Genomic DNA, 15,845 nt, shown 5'->3' on the forward strand with positions numbered 1-15,845 from the left:
GGGGACGGAATGGAGGACAGTTTTGGAAGCTGGAAAAGGTGGCTGGGGGTGACCTCGTGCCGGGCCAGGGCACAGCCACTCTTGAAACGCTTCTTGTCCCGTCTCTGCCCCGAGCCCTGCTACCTCTCGCCTTCCCGCGATGTCGGCAGGGGCCAGGAGTCTGAAAGTGCTCGGCTCTAGCCAAGGAGGCCCTGGATCCACGACTCTGAATCCTCCCCGTACAGGAGAGAGCGGGACCCTGAGAGGTAACCGCGTGTGAGAAGAGCCAGGCTCGGAAGCAGGGCCCGCCTGTCAGGGCATTCTGGCCAGCAGAGCCGGCAGGGAGGGTGGCCCCAAGGAGTTCAGGGCACTGGTCGGGACCCCAGAATGAGTGGAGGAGGCGGGGGAGTCATACTGTGACGCCTCCAGTGACCACGGGACCTGTGCTCTGTGCGCCAAACACTCCTTCATAAACAGGAAAACGTCAAAGAACAGTGGGTCTGGGAGAAAAAAGAGACGTCAGGAAGGGGGGCTGGTGCTTCCTGGACAATCACAGGGCAAGGTCCCGCCCCTTCTCCCCTGAACACGGGCTCCTGAAGGTCTCCAAGATGCCAGGAACGGGCATGCCAGCTCGGTCCCAGCCAGCCCCCAGCTCTGGCCGCTCTCCTCACATCTGTTTCTCTAGGTGGGACTGCTGGTGAGCTGGGGCAGGTCCCCAGGGTAACTAAAGGATACGAGCAGGCCTCACTGAGCTGCCAGGCAATTGGTGTTCAAGACAATCTATCATGAGCATAAATGAAACAATTCATGAAAGGACTCAGTCCCCAGTATGCAGCCTGGAGCGAAGTGCCTGGAGACGGGCAGGCCAGGCAGCTGAAGGCCCGAGAATCGTCATGCAGGAGACCCAGGAGTGCTGAGCGCTGGTCCCCAAGCAGGAGGGAAGGGCCGCCGGATGACAGTGCCCAGGCCCAAATTCCCACGCCAGGCTGTGATCGCCTGCTTCTGCGGACCACACTCCCACACCAGCACCTGGCACGGCACTGTGACGCAGGGCAGATCCCAGATGGACGGTGACTGAATGGCCAGTGAGGCCCTTCGTGCTTTCCTGAAACGCCAAGTGCTCAGGGAAGGTCAGGCCCTGCAGCCTGTGGCCAGGAGGTGACCCTGGGCCCCAATGCCCCACCTTGCATGTGGTCCCCACTGATCACACACGAGGACCCCACGTCCTCAGTTCTGCCTCCGGCGGCTCACGGAGCAGGGACGGGCCAAGCAGCAGCCACTGAGGACAGTCGTCCTTTCTTCTGTGTCTGAGCCCTGCACCTGGCAGTGTGCGGTAGAGACAATGCTCTCGGTCCACAAAGGAAGACCCTGGGGCCGCCGCAGCGAAGAAACTTACATACGTGCCCGAGTCAGGTCTGCCCGACTCCGGACCCAATGCACTTCTTCTCATCTGTCTCTGCCACTCCCGGCATGGCCTTCGGACCAGCCGCTTGCGTCACTGGCATCCCCCGGTGCTTGCTAGAAACGCAGAGGCCGCGCTCCAGATCTCCCGAACCAGGACTTCCACAAGCTCCCGAGAGGACTCGTGTGCACGTTAACACTGGAGAAACGCCGCCGAGACTTCCTCTCATCGACACTGGGAGATGACCTGAAATAAAGGGACGTCTCGGAACGCAGCCCGAAACCACGACGAGGAGCAGCTTCACACCCATCAGGACGGCGGCGATTAAAAACAAAGAGGAGAAAGAAAATGAGCACTGGGCCGCCTGGTGGTATAGTCGGGTGAGTCGAGTCTTGGTTTCAGCTTGGGTCGTGGATCGAGCCCTGTGTCGGGCTCTGGACTCCGTGGGGAGTCTAATAAAAATATTAAAAAAAAAGAGAGAGAGAGAGAGAAGGGGTGTGGAGGAACTGGGCTCTTTGTGCACCGCTGTGGGAACCTATGACACAGGTGTCCCAGGAGACCACCACAGCAGCTCCGCCCAAAACTCAGAGAATTCCCGTAAGACCCAGCAAGTCCATCTCTGACCACCTGCCCCAAAGCACTAAGAGCAGGGACCCGCACGGACACCGGGACACCTATTGTCACAGCGGCATCGCTCACAGCGGTCAGAAGGTGGAAGCAAGCTAAGCATCCCTCAGAGGACGACCAGAAAAGCACGGTGCGGCCTGGCCCTGCAGCGGACTGCGGCACTTGGCCTTAGGAAAGGTCATGACCACCTGCTACACCGTACGGACGGGTCGGGGGGGGGGGCATTACACCGATGAGAAGAGCCAGACACCACAGGACAAACACTGTACCATCCCACTCACAGGCGGTCCTGGGAGAGTCGGATCCGTACAGAAGATGGGGTGCCAGGGGCTTGGTACAGGACAGGGAGTCAGTTTAATGGGGACGGAGCTCGAGCTGCAGAAGACGGGCGCCTTCTGTGAACGAGCGGCCGCGTGTGTGTTAGTGAGTGAGCTCCGCATCCCCGAGCTGGTCCAAAAACGGTAACGACGGTAAATTTTAGGCTACGTATATATATATGTTTTTAAGATCTATCTGTTTACTTCGGAAAGTGGGGGCAAGAGAGAGAGCACAGGGGCGCCTGGGTGGCTCAGTGGGTTAAAGCCTCTGCCTTCGGCTCAGGTCATGATCCCAGGGTCCTAGGATCGAGCCCCGCATCAGGCTCTCTGCTCAGCAGGGAGCCTGCTTCCTCCTCTCTCTCTGCCTGCCTCTCTGCCTACTTGTGATCTCTGTCTGTCAAATAAATAAATTAAATCTTTAAAAAAAAAAAAGAGAGAGAGAGCACAGCAGGAGGGGCGGGGGCAGGGAGCGAGGATCTCAGGCAGGCGGTGTGTGGAGCACAGCACCCCACACGGGGCTCGGTCTCGTGACCCTGAGATCACCACCCGAGCGGAAACCAAGAGTCAGACGCTCGGCTGACTGCACCACCCCAGTGCCCCTGGGCTATGTGTATTTCAGCACAATTTAAAAAAAAAAATGCTTTAAAATAAAAGAATCTGAGGAGGATTGTGGGAGACGCTTAGGCTTACAGACGTAAACTCTGCTCTTCGGTCTTGGTACTTGGCCTTGAAATGTCAAGCTTTACTCCGTTTTCCACACACCTTTGAAACATGTGAATGCAGCAGGCAGAGAATCAGAATAATGAAGCCTCTGTGGGGTTAACAGGCATTAACCCCACAGCCCACAGAACCAAAAGCTGAGAGTGGGAAAAATACATTTACCCAAGAGGCCCTATGAGGAGCTGACCTGACACAAGTGAGTAGGTCCGGGGCTGAAGGTGCTGGTGTGGGATCTGGGCCCCCTTCTTTTTTTTTTTTTCAAAGATTTTATTTATTTATTTGACAGAGATCACAAGCAGACAGAGAGGCAGGCAAAGAGAGAGGGAGGGAAGCAGGCCCGATGCTGAGCAGAGAGCCCGATGCGGGACTCGATCCCAGGACCCTGAGATCATGACCCGAGCCGAAGGCAGCGGCCCAACCCACTGAGCCACCCAGGCGCCCCTCTGGGCCCCCTTCTACAGGGCTTGTCCGTCCAGGATTCTCCGTTGAATAAGGGAGGCTTCGCCCACTAACACGTGCTCAGACATTTAGGCCCACCTGCCTGAACAGAATACGGTCTACACCATCGTAAATGAAAACAAAGGAATACCCATTCACTACACGGGGACGACACGGAGGGAGGGACGTTGTTGGGGTAGAACAGAACCCCTTCTTTCTACTCAGTGGTAACCAACAGACGCTATTCAAAACTGAAAAAAGGGATCAGAAATTAGAAAGAAAGAATATGAGCCGGTTATTTAGAAATATGGAGGAAGGGCCACCTGGGCGGCTCAGTCGGTGAAGCGTCTGCCTTCAGCTCGGGTCATATTCCTGGGGTCCTGGGATTGAGTCCCGCAACCGGCTCCCTGCTTCTCCCTCTGCCTGCAGCTTCCCCTGGTTGTGCGGTTTCTCTCTTACAAATAAATAAAATCTTGGGCGCCTGGGTGGCTCAGTGGGTTAAGCCGCTGCCTTCGGCTCAGGTCATGATCTCAGGGTCCTGGGATCAAGTCCCGCATCGGGCTCTCTGCTCAGCAGGGATCCTGCTTCCCTCTCTCTCTCTCTCTCTGCCTGCCTCTCTATCTACTTGTGATCTCTCTCTGTCAAATAAATAAAAATAAAAAAAATAAAAAAATAAAAACAAACAAACAAAAAAAACCAGATAAATAAAATCTTAAAAAGAAAAAGAAATATGGAGGAAAGCAACAGAGTTGAACAGTGGCCGCCTTCGGGGTGCCTGACTCCTGCTCTCAGCTCAGGTCATGACCTGAAGTCCGGGGACCGAGCCCCACTTTGGGCTTGGTGCTCAGTGTGGAGACTGCTCGAGATTCTCTCTCCCTCTCCCTGCCAAACCTGGAGGAGGTAAGTAAGCCGGCACGGGTCCAGTAGCCAAGTTGTAAAATCACGCATATACAACATTACCTTAATCTGTTCAGGCTGCTACAACAATAAATCCCAGACCAGGGGGCTCACAACCCCACTGATGTCTCACAGTCCAAGACCAAGGTCCTGGCAGATTCCCCGTCTGGGGAGGACCTGCTTCCCGGTTCAGGAGGCCGCGTCCTCACCGGGCAGAAGGGGGGAGTGTGCAGGCTCCGGGCCTCTGCTGCAAGGGCTCTAACCCCATCACGAGGCTCCACCCCACTGACCTCACGGCCTCCCGCTGGCCCCCCCCCCCCCGAAACCGTCACACTGGGGGTTCACGACATGAACCTGGAGAACCTCGTAAAGGTCCGTGCTGATCTCTCCACCACTACTATGGCAGGACGTACATTCCTGAGGCTCCCAGGTGACCTGTCTTCAGAGAGTACCCCTAAGGGGTGCCCAGAACGACCTATCATCGACCTTTCAGAACAGGTTGTAGCGGCTTTGCATGAAACAGGAACACGATGGCAAGAACGACTTAAAATAACGAGCACCTGAGACGCAAACGCAGACCACGGTGAGAGACGGCGTTCGCCATGAGACGGAGGGGCCGCGCGCTGCGGTGGCCGGGTCCCACCACCCATTCCACGGCCTTCTGGGAACTTGCCAACAGCTCAAAACTGCCTGGCACCTTCTGCTCAGCCCGGTGATCACACGGAGAAGCCTTCCGAGGAACACGAACACGGCACTAGATGTCCTACCTGAGCAGCTGCTGGCACCGCGATCGGTCACCGCCTACCGGCCCACCAACAGGCGGCGAGTTGGGAAGAAGGCGGCAGGTCTAGGCAACAGACCCAGGGCGCGCTGCGGCCGGGAGCGGGGCTGCTCTCCAGAAGCACCTATGGGGTAAAAGGTGTTGGAACATGCATCCCGCGGGACCCGCGAGGGAACAGGGCACAAAACACGAGCACGAACAGGCCTGGGAGGAGGAGGGCTGGGGCGGCGGGGTTTGCCCCGCGTCCTCCCAGCCCGGCCGGCGTCTCAGCCACCGCAAGGGCAACGGCGGCTGCCGATAAGGGCGGGGGAAACCGGGAATCGGGAGCTCGTGCTGCAACCCAGGAGCTCGGGTTAAGACAAGAGGGGTCCGGCGGCTACAGGTGGTCGTGGCCACGGGGAACCGCACCCCGGAACGCGGTTAAGACGCGGTTTTACGCGGCAAATCCTTGACGGTAACAACTCAGCGCGCCCGGGTGCGCGACGCTGTCACCAGCGAGGACAAGGTCCCCGCTGACGGAGCCCAAGGGGCAGCGAGCAGGGCTCCTGGGTGCCGGAGGGCGGGCTGCACCTCTGGCTTCTGCTCGGGTCGGGACCTCAGGGCGGTGGGATCAGCCCCCGCGGGCGAGCCGCTGCCTCCTCCCCTCCCCCACCAGGAGGTTCGTTAGAAACCCGCGGCCTGAGGTTCGAGAGGCGCCGTCTGGAGCCGCGTCCTAGCGCCCGCCCCACCCCGCACGGCTCGGGGTACGGATGCGGGCCCCGCAGTGACGCCGGGCCGCTGGGGCGCAGGGGACTCCACGAGGGTCAGGCGTGGGGGTGCGCCCCGCGGCGCCCGAGACTCCGGGGCTGGCCCTTCGGCTCCGCCGGCACCCCTAGCGCGGTCACTCCGTCTGGTGTCCGGAGCTGCTGAGCCCAGCCCGGCAGGGCAGGCCCTCGGGGTGCGGTCCCCCACCGCGTCCGGCCGCGGGCACCTTTCCCCTCGGCCGCAACCCAGAGTCGCTCCGAGGACGTCCGACGCCAGGCGCCTGCGCAGACCCCTGCGCCTGCGCGGTCCCAGCTCCTCTCTGCGCCTGCGCGGTCCCAGCTCCTACGCAGAGCCCTGCGCCTGCGTGGAGGGGAAGCCTGGACAGATCTCCGCGCTTGCGCAGAGCCTGCGTGGGATGGCCCCGCCAACGGGGGCGGGCCCAGAGTCGGCAGTCCATCGTTCCATCCCCTTCATTGGCTGAGAAATGGAGCGGTGGCGGGGCCCAGCGCTGATTGGGCGGCGTGCGAAACAGAGGGTCCCTGCGAGCCAATCGCAGGCCGGGTGAGGTGCGAGCCGGGCTCCGCTGGCGGACCAGGGCAGAGTTGCGGTTTCTTGACCATGGCCTCCGAGAAGCCGGTGGTGGCGGTGACCTGCACCGCACCCGTCAACATCGCGGTCATCAAGTACTGTGAGTGCGCGGCCCAGGGCGCCGGACCCGGCCCACGCGGGACGTCCACCCCCGGGGGGGCGGGACGGAGTTGGCGACAGTGTCCACTAGGACGGCGAGCCCCGCGGGGGCGGGATGGGGTGGGGGGACAGTGTCCACGCTGGGGCGAGACGAGGGGAGGGTGACTGTCCCCGCGGGGGCGGGATGGGGTGGGGGACAGTGTCCACGCTGGGGCGAGACGAGGGGAGGGTGACTGTCCCCGCGGGGGCGGGATGGGGTGGGGGACAGTGTCCACGCTGGGGCAAGACGGGGTCGGTGACTGTCCCCGCGGGGGCGGGATGGGGTGGGGGACAGTGTCCACGCTGGGGCGAGACGAGGGGAGGGTGACTGTCCCCGCGGGGGCGGGATGGGGTGGGGGACAGTGTCCACGCTGGGGCGAGACGAGGGGAGGGTGACTGTCCCCGCGGGGGCGGGATGAGGGCGGGTGACAGTGTCCACGCGGATGCCTAGCCCCGCAGGGCGGGAGGGGGGTGGTGTGTGATAGTGTTGACGCGGGATGGGAGGGGGAGACAGTGTCCACACGGAGAGCCACCCCGGGGGCTGGGGACCCACAGTCTCTCGCAGCCGGCCTGGCGGCTCCTGTCTCTCTCCCGCTCTCCTCTGCGGAACGCTGTGAGCGCAGTCACTGCGTGTGTAGCTTTGAGGAGTGGCCTTTGTCACTCGCCTGGTTCCGGAGACTCCCACGGGAGGCTGCTCACGCCATTACTGGTCCTTCTAGTGCTGTCCTGTTCCCTGGTGGGGCCGTCCCACACGGTCCTCAGCGGCTGGGCTGTTTCCAGGTTGAGCTTTATTGTGGATAAAGCTGCCGGCACCCCTGGGAACACAAGTTGTCCCTCTTCGGGGGCGAATGCTGGGTCATAAGGTGGTTGTGTTTCAGGTTTTTTTTTTTTTTTTTTAAAGATTCTATTTATTTGAGACAGAGATCACAAGTAGGCAGAGAGGCAGGCAGAGAGAGAGAGGGGAAAGCAGGCTCCCCGTGGAGCAGAGAGCCCGATGCGGGACTCGATCCCAGGACCCTGAGATCATGACCTGAGCCGAAGGCAGAGGCTTCAACCCACTGAGCCACCCAGGCGCCCCGTGTTTCAGTTTTTTATTTAAAAAAATTTTTTAAAAGATTTTATTTATTTGAGAGAGAGCATGCATGGACGATGGGGGGAGGGGCAAGAGGCAGAGGGAGAAGCCGTCTCCCCACTAAGCCCGAGGCCCACTCGGGACTCCATTCTGGAGTCCTGGGATCGTGACCTGAGCTGAAGGCAGACGCCGCCGTGTGAGCCCCCCAGGGGTCCCTGCTTCCCCTCTCCGTCTCTCATTCCCCCACAAGGTTCTCTGATTTATCAGGCAAATCAATAAAATCTTAAAAAAGTAAATAAGTAAACAGAAGCGCCCGGCTCACTTTGCTGCTCACTTTGCGGCTCACTTTGCGTGTCCACCAGCAGGTTCTGCGTGAGCCCGGTCTTCAGCCGTGGCTGGTTTCGTCACTGGTTTTTATTTGAGCTTTTCTGACCGGTGGGGTGACATCTGGTTGTGGGTTTCCGCCCAGGGATCCCGAACACCTGGCCTGGTGCTTACCTGCGACCCGTGTGTCCTCTTTGGCCGGTGTCTGCTCGCGTCCCCTGGCCACGTCCTGCTCCGACTGTGTGCCTTCTCCCGTGGAGATGTGAGAGTCCGCAGTCTAGTCGAGGTTCTAACCCTCTGCTGGCCTTGTGCCAGCATCTTCTCCCACTCCTTAGTGCGGCCTTTCTTCCTCCTAACTGGGTCTTTCAAAGTTTTGAGAGTTTTGCCGAAGTCCAGTGTACCAGGTTTTCCGTGAAGAGATCAGGCTTTTGGTGTCGAGTGAGACTCCTCTGCCTGGTCCTGCACCGAAAGGTTTTCTCCCGTGTGTTTTCCTAAAGGTTTTGTAGCTTCCGTTTTAAATTGAAGTCTCCACCTTGACTTGTTTCCCTGCCTGAGGCGTGAGAGTCGGGTGGCGGTCTGCCTCTGGCCGTGCATGTCCGGCTCCGGCAGCGTGTGCGGAGAAGGCCGCCCCTCCCCTTTGCAGCGCTTCTGCGCTTTCTCAAAGACGATCGGGCGTGTTTGTGCAGGTCCCTGTCTGGGCTGTCGTGGATCACCTGCCAGGCATAGTCACCACCACCACCTGTAACTGTCCCCGCTCCCGACACCGCACGCGCACTGTGTGCTTCACAGCGAGCTCCGCGACTTCCCACCTGCGGGACGGTTCCCTCGTCTGGTGTGCGGGGAGTGGAGGCGGTCCCACGTGTCTCCAGGGCGTAAGCGCGGAGAGCTTGCAGGAGTTTCAGTAACCGGGGCACTCCTGCGTGGGGGGCGAGAGTCTTACCATTGGAGTGCTCAGGGCCTGGAAGGCCGCTCCCAGGCAATTAGTTGAATGGAAGAAACAAGATAAAACAGGCGATGAGCTGGGGCGTGGACTGGCCTCCAGCTCTGCTCTGGGAGTGGGAGCCCAGTGAAGTGGGGGAGCAATCCAGGAAGACTTCCCGAAGGTGAGGGCCCAGCAGGAAGAGGACGTATCCGATGCCATGAGAGAGCACGGTCCTGGCAGATGGGGGAGCAGTGGGATGGGAGTGAGGGTAACTGGGGAGCCCTGGTGGGGGAGAGTGAGGGCAGCATCTGGTGTACAGGGCTGGGAAATGGACCAGCCTGGCCCTCGGTTGTCTGTTCCAGGGGGCAAGCGAGATGAGGATCTGGTGTTGCCCATCAACTCCTCTCTGAGTGTCACTTTGCACCAGGACCAGGTTAGTACGGGTCGCACTAAACACCAAAGCAAATAATCACCAAACTTCTGTCGCGCTCGTGTGTGACCATCGGCAGCATAACTTCCCAGCCGGTGCCGGTTGGACCCGCCCCCGTTAGGACTGCTCTTCCCTGCACTCCCATCCTCCCTGGACTCTGGAGGTCCCTGTCCCTTCCTCCTGGAGCCACGCCCAGTGGCTCCGCTGTGGCCCAGGAAAGTGTGGGCTGCGCCCTGCGAGCGGGAGCCAGGCTGGGCGCCGAGCCTGCTGCAGGGCTTGAGGCCTTCCTCACCGCCTGGCCTGGCTGCCTCGGCCTCAACAGCCCTATTCTCCAGGGAGGCCGTCCTCGCCCCTCAGTGGGTGACCGTGAAGGGCCACGTAGGAAGGCCGTCCCCAGCGGCCCGGGGTGCTGAGCCGGCACCCGCCCTGAGGTGGCCTGTGTGTTCTTTCCCAGCTGAAAACCACCACCACAGCCGCCATTAGCAAGGACTTCACCGAGGACCGGATTTGGCTGAATGGCCGGGAGGAGGACGTGGGGCAGCCGCGCCTCCAGGCCTGCCTGAGGGAGAGTGAGTGGGGCTGTAGGAGGGGCGCGTGCGGCGCCACAGGCCAGGCCCGGGGGGTCTCAGTGCCCAGAGGTGCTGCTGCCTCTTAGCTCCCCCGGCCTCCCAGCACAGCCCGGCCCCTCGGGGAAAGGGGACGCCCCCTAGCACAGCCCGAGCGGGTGTGGGGCCGGGGCTGGGGTCTGGGGCTTGGCCCTGCGCAGGAGGCCTGCGCCAAGTCTGGGACAAAGGCCCGGCTTCAGCTGTGCCGCTGCCCCCTCCTGACCCATGGCGGGTGAGAAGTCGGGAATAGGCCACTCTGCCCGTGACCGTCTCCCCCGTCCCTTCAGTCCGCCGCCTGGCCCGGGAGCAGAGGAGCGCCGGTGACGAGGACCCAGTGGCCCTCGGCCTCAGCTACAAGGTTCACATTGCATCCGTGAACAGCTTCCCCACGGCTGCGGGCCTGGCCTCCTCAGCGGCGGGTTACGCCTGCCTAGGTGGGTGCCCACAGGAGCCCAGGGTCCCTAGGGGCTGTGCTGTGGCGGGCGGCACCGCTCGCTCGCGGCCTCCAGGGATCCGGGTGCCCAACTCTTCCTGGGGCTGTGTGTATTGAATCCTCAGAAACCCATCTCCAACTTGCTTCAGCCTAAGATAGGAGCAGTTTCTTGGCTTAGCTGGCTTCAGGTGCAGCTGGCTCCAGGTGCTCCAACAGACTCCTTGGCAACTTGTCTCCCTCCCTCCAAACCCCTGCTTGGCTTCCCTTTCTGATGGCTCACTCTCCAGTAGGCCCTCCCCACCTGGGGCAAAGCTGGGCACCACGTGGCAGGCGGCAGGCTCATCGTGCGTGGCCTAGTTGAAACCCAGCTCAGCCAGCTCACATGCCGCTGCCTGAGCCGCCCTCCATGACTGGCAAGGCCAGGAGGACACCCGGGGCTGGGGGCAGAGAGCTCACGTCACGGGCCCCCAGCTCTGTATCCTGGCGTCCGCCGCTCGGCCAGACCAGCCCTGCTCCCCGGCGGCCCGCACTGCCGGCTGCCGTCCTCATGCCCACTTTTCAGGCCTCTCTGCATTGGTCTCCGCTGCACACGCTTTTCCGAGTCTTCGTCCCCACCGTACCCGTCTAACCGCCCTGTGCCCTTCCCCCTGTGCCTTCACAGCCTATACCCTGGCCCGGGTCTACGGGGTTGAGAGTGACCTCTCGGAAGTGGCACGCCGGGGCTCGGGCAGCGCCTGCCGGAGCCTGTACGGCGGCTTTGTGGAGTGGCAGATGGGGGAGCGGGCCGATGGGAAGGACAGCGTCGCCCGGCAGGTGGCCCCGGAGTCACACTGGCCAGAACTCCGAGTTCTCATACTTGTGGTGAGTGAGGCTGGGGGGGAGGCTCCTCCGGGCCTGTGGGCTCGTGGGTGGCGGAAGCACCTGCCCCAGCTCTGAGTGACTCCCCGCGGCAAAGGAGCTGCCGTTCCCAGGCGGGGTGGCGAAGGATGGGACGCGGGGAGTGTTTAGGCTGGGGCTGCAGGGCGGGGTCCAGATTGTTTCTCCTGGGGCAGGTGAGCGCGGAGAAGAAGCCGACGGGCAGCACCGTGGGCATGCAGACCAGCGTGGAGACCAGCCCCCTGCTCCGGGTACGGCTGGCTCCGGGATGGCCGGGCACGTCCCATACCTAACGGCACACGGCGGGCTTCACCCGCGTCCCTCAAAGCCCGGCTGGTCTGCCCGGCTCAGTCCCCCCCAGCGGAGCTGCTGGCCGCCCTGCCGAGCCGGGACTCCGACCTGGGGGGCGGCCGGCGCCTCACGGGACCGTGCCTTGCAGTTCCGGGCTGAGTCGGTGGTGCCCGCGCGCATGGCGGAGATGACCCGCTGCGTGCAGGAGCGGGACTTCCCGGGCTTCGCCCAGCTGACCATGAAGGACAGCAACCAGTTCCACGCCACCTGCCTGGACACCTTCCCGCCCATCTCTTACCTCAGCGACACGTCCAGGCGCATCATGCACCTGGTGCACCGCTTCAACGCCCACCACGGGCAGACCAAGGCAAGGCCGCGCCGCTCCTGCCGGCTCCCCAGACCCGCGGCGCGCTCCCTGCGCCGGCCCTCGGGCCCCGAGCTGCTACACAGCCGGCTGCAGTCCGGCACAGGCTGGCCGAGACTTGGGCCTCGCGGCTCCCGCTGGACCCGGCCGTCGGCGGGCGCTTAGCTTCTTGGCCAGTGAGCGGGTGCGCGGCCCCCACTTGGCACTTGAAGGCGCGGGTCCTGAGCCGGTGGGCAGAGGGGCGGCGGCTTCCCTCCAGGCAGCGCGGGGTCTCCGGGGCCAAGGAGAGGTGGGAGCTGGGCCAGCCGCCCTGCAGACACACTCACGCGGGCCCCGGGCCTTCCAGGTGGCATACACATTTGACGCGGGCCCCAACGCTGTGGTCTTTGCCCTGCACGACACCGTGCCCGAGTTTGTGGCTGCTGTGAGGCACTGCTTCCCCCCCGAGTCAAACGGAGACGAGTGAGTTGGGGGTCCGTCACACTGGGGAGGTGCGGGGTCTCCTGCTGGGATCTGGGACAGTGGTGCTAAGTGCGGGGTCCCGTGGGAGTCTCTCTGTCCGCAGGGACCCCAAGCGGTGTGTCACCAAGGGCACGTCCCTGTGACCATCACGCATCACAGCCTGGTGGCCACACATGCAGGGGCGAGCGGCATCGTGGTTTCTGGGGGTGGAGCCCGTGTCCCTTCCAGTCGTCTCGGTGCAGGGTCACCTCGCTGCCAGGGGTGCGGGGAATGTGTGGGGTCGGCGTGTGTCACCATCGTTGGGGGACACTGACCTGTAGTGTGTGGGGGCTGGAGGGCCGGCTTCCTCACTGGGGGACAGACCCCATGACCAGGGACAGCCCCGAGGCAGCCGGCGTCCTTGCGGGAGACTGAACTCATTGCTCCTGTCACCCCACGGGCGGCTTGTGGGTTTGCGCGTCCTGGGGAGCGGGGACTCCCGCTCGGACTGAGGTGCTACTGCTGCTTTTCTCAAAGACTCTGTGTGTTTGAGAGAGAGAGAGCTCGAGTGGGAAGAGCAGAGGGGGAGGGAGAAGCAGGGCCCCCCTGCGCGTGCAGCCCGACACGGGCTTGGACCCAGGACCCTGGTATCGTGACCTGAACTGAAGCAGAGATTGGGTTGCTCGGCACCCTGAGCCCTGCAGGCCCCCCACGGGTGCTTCCTTTCTGACCTTTGTCCCACCCGGGCCAAGCAGGAGCCGCGGGTGAGGAGCGGAAGGAGGAAACCAGAGCCCCCACGCCTGATGACCCCAGCAGGCGCGCGCTCGCTCGTGCTGGGCATCGTGCGTGAGGCCAGATGCACGCCACGGAGCCGTCACCCCTTCCACAGCCGGGAGGGCGCGCCCCGCGGCTGTCCCCACGCTGCTGTGCGAGCGGCCCTGCCACCTGGTTCCGGAGCTTCTGCATCTCCCCAGAAGGGACCCCCCCACCCCACGCCAGCTGCCAGTCTGCTTCCTGTCTCGCATCTGCGGCCTCCGTCCGTGGCCTCAGGACCTGCCGCCTGTCTCTCCCCAGGTTTCTCAAGGGGCTGCCCGTGCTGCCCGTCCCGCTCTCCGATGAGCTTAAAACGGCGCTGGACGTGGACCCCACCCCCGGCGGCGTCAAGTACATCATCGCCACCCAGGTGAGGCCCCGGGCCCGGCTGACTGAGGGGGGCGCGTCCAGCCCCGCGGGCTCAGCCCCTGCCTGCCACCAGGTGAAGGGGCGCCCTTCAGCCGCCATCTGTCGTGGCTGGAGCGCTGAGACACGGTGACGTGGCCTTTGGGTTTTCAGAGTTTGGTACCGTCTGGCTTGACCCTTTGCTCAGTCACCCTCCACGTGGGTGTGTGAGGACCCCTGGCATTGCGGGGGTGGCGTTCCCCGTGCTGAGGGGAGACTCCGGGAGACACAGGTGCTGGGGGTCCTCGGGGGCCTTCCCGGCTCACCCCGCAGGAGCAGGTCGCAGTCCCTGAGCCCGCATCTCACCGACACTGGTCTGATCCTCATTCCTGTGACCTGAGCCCCCAGGCCCCCGGTCTCTACCTTGTGGCTGGGACGTGCTGTCCGCCCCACATCTGGGTGGTGGCAGCCAAGTGACGGGGCCGCTGTGGGGCCGGACGCTACCCGCGTGGCTTGTTAGCTTCTGACCTGTGCTCACCTGCCTCCCCCCTTGGACAGGTGGGACCCGGGCCTCAGATCCTGGAGGACCCTCACGCTCACCTGCTGGGCCCCAGACGGCCTGCCGAAGTCAGCTGCTTGACCGCCTTCCCCTGAGGGCAGCTCCGGCCGTCCCCTGGAAGAAGGCTGCATCGCTGCGGACGGGGGGCGGTGGGGGAGGCGGCCGGGGGGGTCTGTGCTTGGGGCTCCAGGCCAGCCCCCGCGCTGTGGCCGAGCTGGGGGTCAGTGCAGTGACCGTTGAGGGAGCACTCCCCCCCCCCCCCCCGCCCCCACCAAGTGCCTCACCTCGCCCCAGCCTCACCCAGCGCTTTGCTGAGAAGAGAGCGGGTGTGAGCGCCAGGGATCCGATTCCGGGCGCGGAGCGGCATGGTGAGCGGCTGAGCGTCCCTTCAGGGGACCCCCTAGGCTCACTCTCTGAGGCCACTCCCACTGCCCCGAACGGCAGCTCTGCGGGACGTGATGGGGAGTCGGCGCTGCTCCTCAGAGCTGGACGACAGGCCCCGCGGCAGACCTCAGGGACCCCCCCCACGAAAGCTTCAAGCCTCAGCTAGCCCCCCACAACTCCTCGGCTGGACTCATGCCATGCGGAGCAAATGGAATGTTTCTGTATAGAAAGAGCCCTGGTGTGTCTCTCGCGGGAGATGGGAGAGCAGCGCCAAGGTGGGTGTGTTACACGGAGCCTGCGGGCTGCTGGGAATAAAGCCACTGGTGCTGACGGACAGACGTGTTTCATCGTGGTACTGACCCTGGCACTCTGGGCCCCTGTGTTGTGAGGCCGGGAGGGTCTGGACGGAGCGCGGGAAAGCTGCCTTCCGCGCCTTCCGCTTGCCGGTCCACTGCCGGCCACGCGACGGGCATTCAGCCTGTGGCCATGAGCCGCGTCCGGTGGCTGACACGGTCTCTGAGGCTCTGATGGGTGTGAAGTGTGGTTTGGGTCTGGCTGTAAGTCCCTGTCCACGCAAGAGGGTGGGAAGTGGGAGTGCTGGTCAAGGACTCAATTCCCTGCAGCCCAGAAGTTTCTGGGCTCGGAAGCCATAGGAGTGCCGCCCCTCCCCGTTTCTGAAACATCAGTGCAGGGCAGGGCAGGCTTCTGGGAGGAGGTGGACCCCAGGGCCAAACCACCCCGCACCGGGGTCAGGGCTGGGTCTGGGGCGGTGGGCGGCTAACACACCTGCTGGGCTGTGATCCTGAAGGGGAGGTGGAGGGAGACGGCGCGGACCACTCCTGCCCTCTGGATTTCCCCAGGAGCTTGGCAGGCCCTGCCCTCTGGACTTGGTCCTGCCGCAGAGGGTTGCCTGGTTAGACCCGAGATGCAGCATGGCGGAGGAGGAAGTGGGGGCTGGGCCTGCCACTGTTCCCCCCCCCGTGAGGACTGGCGCCTTGCTCCCTTGTGGGGCATCCCGGGTGCGGCCGCGGTGAAGGTTCCAGGCCTTGAAAACCCTCTAGGAACTAGCCTGCCCTCACCTCCTTCCGGAGAAACCCCTGCTGCCGACTGAAGGTCCGAGAAGCTGAGCTTCCTGCCCTCTTAGGCAGGCGCCTCCACCCCACAGCGCGCTCCCCAGCCGGCCAGGGGTGGCCTCGGTCCGAAGAGGCCAGGCGATGCTGGGGAAGTGGAGCCTAAGGGGACGGTGGTGGCCGCCCCCTCCGGCGCCTGGAAGGAGCTGGGGGAGGAAGTAGGCCGCGGCCTGGGCCTGGACGGAGGTGGACTGGCTGGGGCTGCGGGGAGCGGGGCGGGGCGGG

General features: G+C 63.3%; 2 protein-coding genes across 2 annotated transcripts; one reads left to right on the forward strand and one right to left on the reverse strand.

Annotated features, from left to right (window-relative positions):
- Positions 1-6,449: 6,449 nt before the first annotated feature.
- MVD (mevalonate diphosphate decarboxylase) lies at positions 6,450-14,826 on the forward strand. Its single transcript, XM_045989253.1, is given in 11 exon segments — positions 6,450-6,593; positions 9,312-9,382; positions 9,834-9,948; positions 10,272-10,418; positions 11,079-11,278; positions 11,470-11,544; positions 11,733-11,951; positions 12,295-12,410; positions 13,464-13,572; positions 14,106-14,156; positions 14,158-14,826. Coding segments are annotated over 11 exon segments (1,203 nt in total). The 5' UTR covers positions 6,450-6,523; the 3' UTR covers positions 14,188-14,826.
- On the reverse strand, positions 14,681-15,766 carry LOC123931749. Its single transcript, XM_045989254.1, has 2 exons — positions 15,277-15,766; positions 14,681-15,055 (listed from the first exon to the last, which is right to left on the reverse strand). The coding sequence occupies exons 1-2, from the start codon at positions 15,502-15,504 to the stop codon at positions 14,681-14,683; spliced, it is 603 nt and encodes a 200-aa protein (XP_045845210.1). The 5' UTR covers positions 15,505-15,766.
- Between the last annotated feature and the right edge of the window lie 79 nt (positions 15,767-15,845).

Source organism: Meles meles, chromosome 19, assembly GCF_922984935.1.
Source record: "Meles meles chromosome 19, mMelMel3.1 paternal haplotype, whole genome shotgun sequence".
Classification (NCBI taxonomy): domain Eukaryota; kingdom Metazoa; phylum Chordata; class Mammalia; order Carnivora; family Mustelidae; genus Meles; species Meles meles.

Bases quoted from the DNA above. Each gene is read 5' to 3' on its own strand.
- LOC123931749 (XM_045989254.1), bottom strand. From the start codon at position 15,504: ATGCCCCACAAGGGAGCAAGGCGCCAGTCCTCACGGGGGGGGGAACAG. The intron at 15,056-15,276 runs GTGTGTTAGCCG...TTGCGTGGACAG, and splicing joins TCAGGATCACAGCCCAGCAG to GGACTTACAGCCAGACCCAA.